The sequence below is a fragment of the Hippoglossus hippoglossus genome, chromosome 18 (genome assembly GCF_009819705.1).
Source record: "Hippoglossus hippoglossus isolate fHipHip1 chromosome 18, fHipHip1.pri, whole genome shotgun sequence".
Classification (NCBI taxonomy): Eukaryota; Metazoa; Chordata; class Actinopteri; order Pleuronectiformes; family Pleuronectidae; genus Hippoglossus; species Hippoglossus hippoglossus.
Genome location: NC_047168.1, coordinates 16,518,890 through 16,530,660, shown reverse-complemented (window position 1 = coordinate 16,530,660; position 11,771 = coordinate 16,518,890). Strand labels below are relative to the sequence as shown.

Sequence of the window (11,771 nt, the reverse complement as noted above, 5' to 3'; positions counted from 1 at the left end):
ATTCTGGGAGCGCAGTGCTCTAGTGGGTTGATAAGGTACTAACAGCTCTTTGAGGTATAATGGTGCCATATTGTTAAGGGCCTTGAAGGTGAGGAGGAGAATTTTAAATTCTATTCTAGATTTAACAGGAAGCCAGTGTAGTGAAGCTAACACAGGAGACATGTGGTCTCTGGTCCTGGTTCTCTTCAGGACACGTGCTGCAGCATTTAGGACAAACTGCAGAGTCTTTAACGACTTCCTGCTGGAGCCTGATAATAAGGAATTACAATAATCACGTCTGGATGGAACAAAGACCTGGACTCGTTCTTCTGCATCTTTTTGAGAAAGGACATGTCTGATTTCTGATGTGTGAAGAACAAAAGTTTATTTGGTCACAGAATAAATAGTCAAACATACACGACTGTAATAAAATACCTCGTACAACCGTACGAAAAATACACGTGTTGCTCAGTTCACGAGCTGTTCTTCACTCAACACGCTGTCCGTCACAGCTGTTCACACCAGTTCAGACCGTCTGTATAAAATATAACTGCTGCTCAGTCTTTATATAACTACCCTGTGATGATGTCAAAATGTCTCCCATCATGCACCAGGGCAGGGGATGCTTGGCCTTTATGCAGACTGAAGGACACACACACACACACACACACACACACACACACACACACACACACACACACACTAAACTGAACAGAGTTTTATGTTAATCTGGATTAAACAGACAGACGAGGTTGATTGGAATATAATCTGTCCACACCCATACATGCACACACACACACTCGCACACATGCACACACACACACACACACAGGTCTTAATGTATTTATGAGGACAGTTGTTTAATTTTACATGTGTACATGTGTTTTTAATCTGGATTCTACATGAACACGTTAACCTGCTGTCATGTTCAAACATCATCTGTCTCACATACACCCCGTCTGCTCTGATTGGTCAGCTTTAATCACTGCTGTATCCATGGTAACAATAGTGTCAGTTCTGCCCCAACAATTTGAGTCAGTTACTGAATGTAATATGTCATCGGTCACATGTCACCTGTACAGACCGGAGGGAGGGATAGTGGTCCAGGTGATACGGGAATCAAACGTCCTGAACGTTTCGACCAGACAACGACGCAGACTAAGGTGTGATGAAAGAAAGTGTGTTTCATATGATGGTGACCCTGAACCTCTGAACCAGGATCAGGTTTCTGTTAATCTGGTTTAATCTGCACCAGTGGACACGTCTGATCACATTAACTCTGCAGGAGGAAGTTTAACAGGTTCAGTGTGAGGCCTCATCACGTATGACCAATACAAATAACTGCATCGAACCCCCAGCACCAGCAGTGGGTGCCGTGGGACCACATGATCACACAGAGACAGTCCTGGCCCCTGGGGGGCGCTCACAGCGCCGTGGCTTTTAAGGATCTCTGAGGTCACAGGTCCTGAGGAGAGAACCTTGATGTCTGGTTGCTATGGTAACCTGCAGATGATTTCATAGACCTGACAGCCAATCAGAGACGCTGGTTACCACCTGTCAATAAACGGAACGAAGAAGAAGACTTGACAGAGATTACACCCTCCCCCATCTGTCTCCCCCTCCCACCTCTCCCCCCCTCTATTCAGACTGAATGTAGGTCATCAGAAGGAGGCGGGGCTTAACACAAGAGGATTATTATGATGACATCTAAAGGGGAGGGGGGGGGATGTCAGATATATTATTGTGAATAAAACCTGTTTGTTCCCCCCCCCCCCCCCCAGGTCTGATCCTGCTCTTCTACCTGATCTTCTACCTGTTTCTGGCCGGAATGTTTGTTCTCACCATGTACATCATGCTGCTCACGCTCGACGACTACAAGCCCACCTGGCAGGACCGCCTGGTCACTCCAGGTGAGGGAATCGAACACACGAAACATCACGTGACCGGTGGAAGGGTCATAATGTTACTTGTATTACTATTACTTTATATTACCAATACCTTATATTACTAATACTTTACATTACTATTACTTTATAGTGCTATTACTTTATATTACAATTACTATATTACTACTATGTCCCAGTTTGGGAAGTCCCATCCATCATCCCTCCCTCCTTCACCATCCATCGTCCCTCCATCCCTCCATCCCTCCGTCATCCCTCCAGGCTGTGATTGGTTAACGAGCGCCAGGCTGTGATTGGTTAATGACTGTGATGTTAACATGTTTCAGGGATGATGATTCGTCCCAAGGGCGATCAGCTGGAGATCACGTTCTCTGTGTCCGAGACTGAGAGCTGGGACGGCTTCGTCCACAACCTCAACACCTTCCTGTCTCGTAAGACATTCGTTAAATTCATATTATTATTAATATTTATCTTAATTTCATGTTTATGTAACTAAAACATTAAGTCTAGTTCCACTGTTATGATCTCTCCACCTGTCTGCAGCGTACAACGACAGCTACCAGGCTCAGACCAATGATGACTGTCCTCCAGATCAATACTTCATTCAAGAGGACAGTGGAGAGGTAAACCGGTCTCACTCTCTACCTGTTTGACTACCTGTCTCCCTCTCTCTGCTCACCTGTCTCTCTCCACAGGTTAGGAACAATCCAAAGCGTTCCTGTCAGTTTAATCGGACGATGTTGGACGACTGCTCTGGGGTTTCAGATCGTTTCTATGGTTACAGCAGAGGTCAGCCCTGCATCCTCATCAAACTGAATCGGGTACGTCGACCTCTGACCTCTGACCTAAACTGCAGGACACTCAATACCAACTGTCTAACTGCTAGAGGTGTGGAAGTGTCTCGATTCTTAGACACATCGCGATGCAGACTTGGACGACTCATCGATGCAGAGATGGAACATAATCGATTCATGTTTTCCGCTACGTTCATTGTTTTAGTGATGTCCCGCCGCTGCAAAATTATAACACAGCTACTTCAGGACGGACGCACATTAAAGGTCCGGGCTGTGTCAGAGTCTGATTCGTCCTCTGACCTGCGCTCACTTTACACTTTAACAATAAACACCATCACTGATCACAAGTTATTAGGACACGTACAGGACTGACGTTTACTTTGTGTTTGTTTGATTCTCTAGAGTTTATTAGACAAATGTTTAAACACACTGCGCCGCTTTCCCCTGCTTCAACCCTCTAACCCTAACACGAGACGTAACGCACACAGTCAGGACATCAGGGTTAAAGTGACGGAACGATCCGGAGTCATGATCCGACATCATCGATTAATAACTATTTTAGAATATAGGACTGGATGATGAATATGTGATTATCAGTTTGTGTGATCAGTTCTAAGTGTGATGATTAGAAAACATCAGAGGAGCAAAGTCACTTGTGGACCAGCGATGTGATGAGCCTCAGTGCAGTGGTGCTGCTGAGGGGGGCCAGGCAGGGCCACCTTGATACAGTAAAGGCTATAATCAGAGTTTGTCCTTTTAAACCTTAGGTGCAGCACACAAGTCTCAACTGAATGAATGTGAAATCAGTGGAGAGCACTGGCCACTGTCATAGACTCACTGTTGTAGTCTGATTTATGATTTGAAAACTGTTGTGGCAATTTCTGTGAATCAAGCACAAAGTCCAACACTTGTCTTTCTGTAAGTTTAATCCAGCATCTGCAGATGGACTCACAGTACACATCACCTGAATGACATGAGAGTTGTGTTCTTATAACCCACAGCCCCTCCCCTTGGGTGTGTACAGGTATTTATTACCCTCCTGATGTCTTATCAGGGTGGGACACATCCTGCCTTCATGTCTTTGTGGACGACCCCAGATGTGAGATCCCAACCATTTGCAAAGAGACACCATAAAGTTAAGGCTTCAAGAGGCCATGAAGTAAAAGTCTCTGAGCAATAACCGTAAACCTAAAGTCTCTTTTAGAGAAACATCTGGTCGATCTTCCACATTCACGTCTGCTCATCTAACATCACATCCACAAATGACAACATTTCCAAGACAAAACCGTATTTTGTAAATTACAGCACAATTGTCATAACAGTAACAGTCTTATACTTTTTAAAGCACAGTTCATATGTGACTGATTTTATTAACTAATATTAACTGATGAAAAAGCAGCCATGTGCAGTGATGTAGAAAACTGTGGATGTGATACATTGAAAAGCATCAAGATGCATCGTTGTGAATCGAATCGCTGCTGAATCGTAATTCGAATCGTGAAGCTCGTGAAGGTGCTCACCTCCACTAACTGCCCTCCTCTGACCTGTCTGTCTGCACGTCTGTCTCTCCAGGTCATCAACATGCTGCCGGGAAAGGACGGACAGTCTCCTTATGTCACCTGTGGAGCCAAGGTCTGTACCTGTCTGTCTGTACCTGTCTGTCTGTGTCTGTCTGTATCTATCTGAACCTGTCTGTCTCTCTTCAGACGTACAGAGTGGGGAAGGATGAGTGGGTAAGAACCGTAGCGCAGTAGAACCGTAGAACCGTAGAACAGTAGAACCTTGAAGCATCGTAGATCCTCATGAGCAGACGTTCTCTCTGGTCCCCATCAGGTCCACATTTCACATTTCAAGGTGACACAGAGAACAACTTATCCACGTAACTTATATACGTCGCTGCTCGGTGTGAACTTTTGTTCTTCTTCACATGCTGCTGCATGTTTAGTATTTTATAAGACGTGTTCTGTGAGACGGGCTGTTGCCCTGTATGGATGAAACCATTAATAAAGAAAATTCCAGATTTCCAGGTGATTTGAATGTATAAATATCACGATCATTTTCATTATAACCAGTCTGGTAGAGCTTGAATATGAAGTTACACAGCTGCTCCACAGTTAACAAACACCTGGTAACCACGGTAACGTCTGTCTGGCCAATGAAACCCCTGCATTCACTGTCCCCTCTATGTGGAGGGATTCTACATCAATCAGTGTGTTGTGTGTCTGTGTGTGCGTCAATGTGTGTGTGTGTGTGTGTGTGTTTTCAGAGGGAGGACAGTGATAAGATTGGACAGCTGGTGTATTATCCTCCTAATGGGACATTCAATCTCATGTACTACCCTTACTACGGCAAGAAAGCTCAGGTAACACACACACTCCATGTATATTTATATATATGAACTATCTGTACATATGTATTTATGAATATAGATATTTCCATGCAACACATTAGTTTGAGATGAATCTCTATATATATAGATATATATAAACCGCCGTTATCGTTGATGTGGTGAAGATGCAGCGTCTCATCACTATCGTCCTGACGAGTGTGTTTGATGCCTCAGGTGAACTACACTCAGCCGCTGGTGGCCGTGAAGTTCCTGAACGCCTCTCTGAACACAGACATCAGCGTCGAGTGTAAAATCAACTCCAACACTCTCGCCCCCGGCAGCGAGAGGGACAAGTTCGCCGGACGAGTTTCCTTCAAGCTACGGATCAATGACAAATAGACACGTACGCACACACACGTGACAGCTGCATCAATCCAGATGTGTCCTGTTAAAACCCGGTGATGCATTCACTGACTCACGTGATCCCGTGTAAACACACATTTCGTGTTTTGTAATTTCCTGTGACGTGATCCTCCATATGACAGTGCAGCTTTAACCACGCCCTGAAACCGACCAATCAGCACACACGCTCTGATGTCACTGCCGCTGAGGATTGACTGAACAACAGACAAATAATAATCGTATCAATCTGCACGAGTCACAAACCAAACTCTTGATCAACCTTCAGTTCACTTATTCATCTTTATTTATTTATTCATCACTTGTTTGTTTATGAAAACTTTTTCACAATTTTAAAATGATTTTGTAAACATCAGGTATGATTGACTCTGATTGGCTGTTCAGGAACAGGGGGTAAACCAGATCACAGTCCAGTTCAGGGTCTGTCCTACGAAGCGGGTTCAACATATCCTGGATCTCTTTCAGTTATCCAGCTGAACTTATCCTAACGATCCAGTCAGGCTGTGGTCACATGACGCTGGTTATCAGGTTTATCTACCTTATACTAAAACTGTTCTATCATGAACAAGATCTGAATCTCATCTGTTTCCATCACATGTCATTTACATGAATTCTCATTGTGTGTCTGACAGTTTCAGTCTTTCAGGTGAAACCCTGGAGGCTTCAAGCTGAACTGCAGGAAATAAAACACACAGACTGTAAAGAAGGAAGTCGACTGATCTTCATATCTTTACAATACAACCGGTACAACACTGATTTTATTTCTACTGAATATCGATATCAGTAAACACATGAACATAAGGATTAAAAACAAGTCAGATACTAAATGAACAGAAGTAGAAAACCAGTAGAAACTAAAGAAAAGACTTTGTTATTTAGGTGTAAAATGTAAAATGTAGATGAGCTTCTCTGCATCAGCCACAGTGAACAGGTAACAAGTGGAGCAGATGCAGTCTGTGGTACTGGGAGCACTTTACGGGTCAGGCTGGTTCTGTTGGGCTCCAGCAGCTGACAGAGGTTCATCCTCTGAGGAGAATCTAGATCTTTCAGAAACTCATCAGAGGAGCTCGAAGGATCTTGTGGGTCTCTGAAGACCAAGGTTAGCTGTTCACCATAAGTTACCGTGGTGATTTACCCTGATAAGAAAGGAACCAGCTCTGTAGGACTAAAAACTCCTGATTCAACCTGAAGTACCCTGATAACCACAAATCCTGCTTCGTAGTACCGGCTCCTGGAACTGGTCTGTCTGGGTTTGTTGCCATGGCAGCAGCGTCGGTGTTATTGGTGTGACCTTTTGTTTTTCTTTGTTACCACAAGGGATTGGCTCGTTAACTAATTAGAGAAATAATTAGTCATTAAAGTACGGAGGTAGTGGATTAGTTAGCTGGTTAGTTAACTTTTTTCTTTTGATTTGTTTAGGTGTTTGTTTTATTTTACTATTGTTGTCATGGCGCTGAGCATGACGACAGGTTGCCATGTGACACACTCGTCTCCTCACCTGCCACTGTTAAAAACCCCTCCCACACCTGTCTTTCCACCAATCGTCTTCCTTTGAAAAGTGAACAGCCAATCAGATGGTCCTGCTGTAAGATGTTATATGTCGTAACTTGTTTGTGATTGGATGATTTCTCCTGCCTGGAAACTGTCCTTGTGTTCAGTCAAATTAAAAAACTAAGAAATTAAAAAGAAAAAAACGTTTCTTTGATTAATGGAAGGAAGAGAAATACGACACAAACCAGACGACACAGAAGGTCAACGACAGGAGTGAAATAAAAAGGTAGAATTACCACCATGCGGTTGTATGACTCCACCCACCAGTGCAGATTTCTGTGCATATACTTCTACATACTTTATAAAGGTCACTGACCTTTGGACACACAATTCTATTCAGATCAGAGTTTAAAGTTCAAACCAGAGTAAAAGTTTAAAATGAATCCAACACAAAAACAAGTGAAAAGTCCACAACAACAGAAACACACACCCAGAGCAGTTCCACACATAGAACGTAACCCCTCAAAGCTAAAGACACAAAGCTAAGCTAACGTCCAGTCATTAACAAAGCTAAAGACACAAAGCTAAGCTAACGTCCAGTCTTTAACAAAGCTATAGACACAAAGCTAAGCTAACGTCCAGTCATTAACAAAGCTAAGCTCACGTCCAGTCTTTAACAAAGCTAAAGACACAAAGCTAAGCTAACGTCCAGTCATTAACAAAGCTAAAGACACAAAGCTAAGCTAACGTCCAGTCTTTAACAAAGCTAAAGACACAAAGCTAAGCTAACGTCCAGCCTTTAACAAAGCTAAAGACACAAAGCTAAGCTAACGTCCAGTCATTAATAAAGCTAAAGACACAAAGCTAAGCTAACGTCCAGTCATTAACAAAGCTAAAGACACAAAGCTAAGCTAACGTCCAGTCATTAACAAAGCTAAAGACACAAAGCTAAGCTAACGTCCAGCCTTTAACAAAGCTAAAGACACAAAGCTAAGCTAACGTCCAGTCATTAACAAAGCTAAAGACACAAAGCTAAGCTAACGTCCAGTCATTAACAAAGCTAAAGACACAAAGCTAAGCTAACGTCCAGTCATTAACAAGCTAAAGACACAAAGCTAGGCTAACGTCCAGTCTTTAATAAAGCTAAAGACACAAAGCTAAGCTAACGTCCAGTCATTAACAAAGCTAAAGACACAAAGCTAAGCTAACGTCCAGTCATTAACAAAGCTAAAGACACAAAGCTAAGCTAACGTCCAGTCATTTAACAAAGCTAAAGACACAAAGCTAAGCTAACGTCCAGTCATTAACAAAGCTAAAGACACAAAGCTAGGCTAACGTCCAGTCTTTAATAAAGCTAAAGACACAAAGCTAAGCTAACGTCCAGTCATTAACAAAGCTAAAGACACAAAGCTAAGCTAACGTCCAGTCATTAACAAAGCTAAAGACACAAAGCTAAGCTAACGTCCAGTCATTAACAAAGCTAAAGACACAAAGCTAGGTTAACGTCCAGTCATTAACAAAGCTAAAGACACAAAGCTAGGCTAACGTCCAGCCTTTAACAAAGATCTACTTCCAGCTGGAGTCTGATTCTCAGTGTTGCTAAGCGACGAGTTATAAAAACGATGAAGAGTAAAGACGTCGTGTTTCTTAGTTTCAAAGTTTATTGTGATTAGAAAACAGTAAGAATATAGAAACCTGAGATCTGGATCAAAGAGGATTTAAAACAGTTTGACAACAGGAGGATGGAAAAATATAGATTTCACACGTGAAGCTACAAATCAGGTGTTTGTGATCCAGCTGATACACCAGAGTCTGGATCAGACCAGATCCTGGACTGTCAGAGGAAGCACCCCAGTCCTGATGGAGAACAGGACTGGGTCGGGATCAGACCAGCACAGACCATCAGATGATCTGGTGTTCAGCCAGTCCAGCAGGTGGAAGCACTGAGTCTGCTGAGCTGAAAACAGAAAGCAGGTTGAAGCAGCAGCCAATTTTTCTTCCATCAGGAAAACAGCAACAGGTCCAGGACCAGGACCAAACTCAGTTAGTGGGAACCAGGATTCGCCCTGGTTTAAAGAGAAGAGACAAGAACAGAATCAAAACAAATACACTCCACTAAAACTGGTCTAAACTGGATTTGGTGAAGTGGGTTTCTGGCTCTGACCTTGGGCCTTCCTCTTGTAGTAGATGAATCCAGCCAGAGATAAGGTCAGACCCAGGATCAGTCCTGAGGTTCCGATGGCGATCTTGTTTCTTTCTGACTCAGGCATGGATGGATCTGAGGACAGAAAGGTAGAAAGACAGGTGAGCAGGCAGACAGGTGAGCAGACAGACAAGTGAGCAGACAGACAGGTGAGCAGGGGAACACACAGACAGGTGAGCAGACAGACAGGTGAGCAGACAGACAGGTGAGCAGACAGACAGGTGAGCAGACAGACAGGTGAGCAGACAGACAGGTGAGCAGGGGAACACACAGACAGGTGAGCAGACAGACAGGTGAGCAGACAGACAGGTGAGCAGACAGACAAGGTGAGCAGACAGACAGGTGAGCAGACCGACAGGTGAGCGACAGACAGGTGAGCAGACAGACAGGTGAGCAGGGGAACACACAGACAGGTATTTACCCCAGTCAGTGATCAGAGGTTTACTCAGGCTGGCGTGTTCCACCACACAGGAAATCTTCTCTCCAGACCTGATTCAACACAAGCAACACATCAGTTTCTGTTGCTCTGACCCCAACTGGACCCAACTGGACTCAACTGGACCCAACTGGACCCCACTGGACTCAACTGGACCCAACTGGGACCCAACTGGACCCAACTGGGACTCAACTGGACCCAACTGACCCAACTGGACTCAACTGGACCCAACTGGACTCAACTGGACCCAACTGTACTCAACTGGACCCAACTGAACCCATTTGAACTCAACTGGACCTGAGCCTGGACTCAACTGGACCTGAGCCTGGACTCAACTGGACCATTTGAACTCAACTGGACCCAACTGACCAACTGGACCCAACTGGACCTGAGCCTGGACTCACCTGGGCGTGTACTCCAGGTGGGAGTGGATCTGGTAGAACCAATCACCGTCTGCCAGCTCATCAGTGGAAGTGACCTCATGGGTGACTTCCTGTCCGTCTCTTTGCCAGCTCACTCTGATCAGTTTGGGGTAGAAGTCGTAGACCTTGCAGACCAACATGGCCGGATGTTTGCCAGCTGGTGGCGCCACAGAGTGAAGTCTGACGGAGGGTTTGACTGGAAGACAGATGTTGGTCACGTCAGGTGTGAACTGGATCTTAGAGTCTGTGGTTTGATTATTCAACTGAAAACATCAAAGAATTGTTTCATCTTTTATTTCATGAAAGAACAAAGAGAAGCTTCAGTCAGTGGCTGTAGTTACAGTGTGTGACCAGCAGGTGGTGACACAGAGCTGAGTCTACCTCCTTCGATATTTATTGTTTATCTCCAGGTGTTTTAATATTAAATCATATTTATTGTCTTTGTCTCCAGATTATTGAATCGAAACTGTCGAGTCTCATTTGAAACTTTAAAAAAAAACTTTGTCTCACCAGTTTTCTTTATGAATCTGAGCTGGAAACATGAAGAACACACACACAGACACACACACAACACACACACACACACACACACTCACACTCTCACTGACCACTCACACAGACACCACACAACACACACACACACACTCACACTCCACACATGCACACACTCTCACTGACACTCACACACACTCACTGACACACAGAGACACACACACACAGACACACACTCACTGGACACACAGACACACACACAAACACACATACAAACACACACACTCACTGACACACTCACAGACACACACACTCACTGACACACACACACACACACACACACACACACACACACACACACACACACTCACACACATGCACACACTCTCACTGACACTCACACAGACACACACTCTCACTGACTCACACACACTCACAGACACATACACATACACACACACTCACCTGACTTCGTCAGAGCACTTTCTGTGTAGATTCCAACGTTGTGTAAGCAGTAAGTCCACCTTCTGAGCTCTCATCTGGACCACCTCTGGACCCTTGTTCCATCTCTCAGCGTTCTTCTCTCCATGCGCATTGATTCCAACATACTTCCCCACGCTGCTCCTGAACGTGATGTACTCCAGTTTGTTGTAATAGTAAGACCTGGATGAACTCAATGTCGTTCAGCTCAGTGGAGTTAAACTCACAAGTACTTACCACACAATACCGAAATCCATCTGAAGAACAGACAACAAAAAAGAGTCAGAGAATGATCCTTGTATTGATCAGTGTGTTGATCAGTGAATTGATCAGTGATCAGTATTTTGATCTCACCTGCTGCGCAGACAGTGATGAAGAAGAGGGAGAACCTGAGGAAGAATGAAGCCATGTTCCTCTGCTCACTTGACAAACACTGACTCAGTGTGACTGAGAGCTGCTCTTAAAACCAGAGGAAATGATCACATGACCTGAAACGTCACCTGTTACCAGGAAGACAAGTGTGGAGGAAGTCTGCTCAGAGTCAGTGTCTGAGGAGTAAAGGTTCAGGACAAAGTTATATCATGTTCTGAAGCTGATCAGGTTTAAAGTTCAGCATCTCGAGAGTTGGATTCTTATTGTCCTCCTGGTCCACGTGAACCAGGCTTCATGTGTTTGTTCCTTTTGATCTGTTTGTGCTGCAGGAGTCGGGCTCCCAGGACCGAAGCTGCCCCCCCGCTCTTCATTCCACCAGCACCACAGTTCACTAATCTACGGCTGTTTGTTGTTTAGTTTACACAACACCTACACACACACACACACAC

General features: G+C 44.3%; 2 protein-coding genes and 1 long non-coding RNA gene across 3 annotated transcripts in view; 1 reads left to right on the top strand and 2 right to left on the bottom strand.

Moving 5' to 3' along the window:
• The window catches only part of atp1b2a (ATPase Na+/K+ transporting subunit beta 2a), a 10,662-nt gene extending 3,542 nt beyond the window's left edge, over positions 1-7,120 (top strand). The window contains exons 2-8 of the mRNA XM_034615264.1: positions 1,761-1,889; positions 2,210-2,314; positions 2,427-2,506; positions 2,579-2,704; positions 4,250-4,309; positions 4,944-5,039; positions 5,241-7,120. Of these exons, the coding sequence (XP_034471155.1) occupies positions 1,761-1,889; positions 2,210-2,314; positions 2,427-2,506; positions 2,579-2,704; positions 4,250-4,309; positions 4,944-5,039; positions 5,241-5,405 (761 nt within the window). The 3' untranslated portion in view covers positions 5,406-7,120. The remainder of the gene's footprint in view (positions 1-1,760; positions 1,890-2,209; positions 2,315-2,426; positions 2,507-2,578; positions 2,705-4,249; positions 4,310-4,943; positions 5,040-5,240) is intronic.
• A 1,435-nt stretch (positions 7,121-8,555) lies between these two features.
• LOC117779237 (H-2 class II histocompatibility antigen, E-S beta chain-like) lies at positions 8,556-11,374 on the bottom strand. Its single transcript, XM_034615266.1, is given in 8 exon segments — positions 8,556-8,983; positions 9,082-9,195; positions 9,542-9,609; positions 9,961-10,174; positions 10,936-10,988; positions 10,990-11,132; positions 11,134-11,207; positions 11,305-11,374. Coding segments are annotated over 8 exon segments (747 nt in total). The 5' UTR covers positions 11,360-11,374; the 3' UTR covers positions 8,556-8,957.
• LOC117779250 lies at positions 10,281-10,811 on the bottom strand. The gene is made up of 2 exons (XR_004616969.1): positions 10,768-10,811; positions 10,281-10,423 (listed from the first exon to the last, which is right to left on the bottom strand). It is a non-coding gene; the product is annotated as an uncharacterized LOC117779250 (long non-coding RNA).
• Positions 11,375-11,771: the final 397 nt, after the last annotated feature.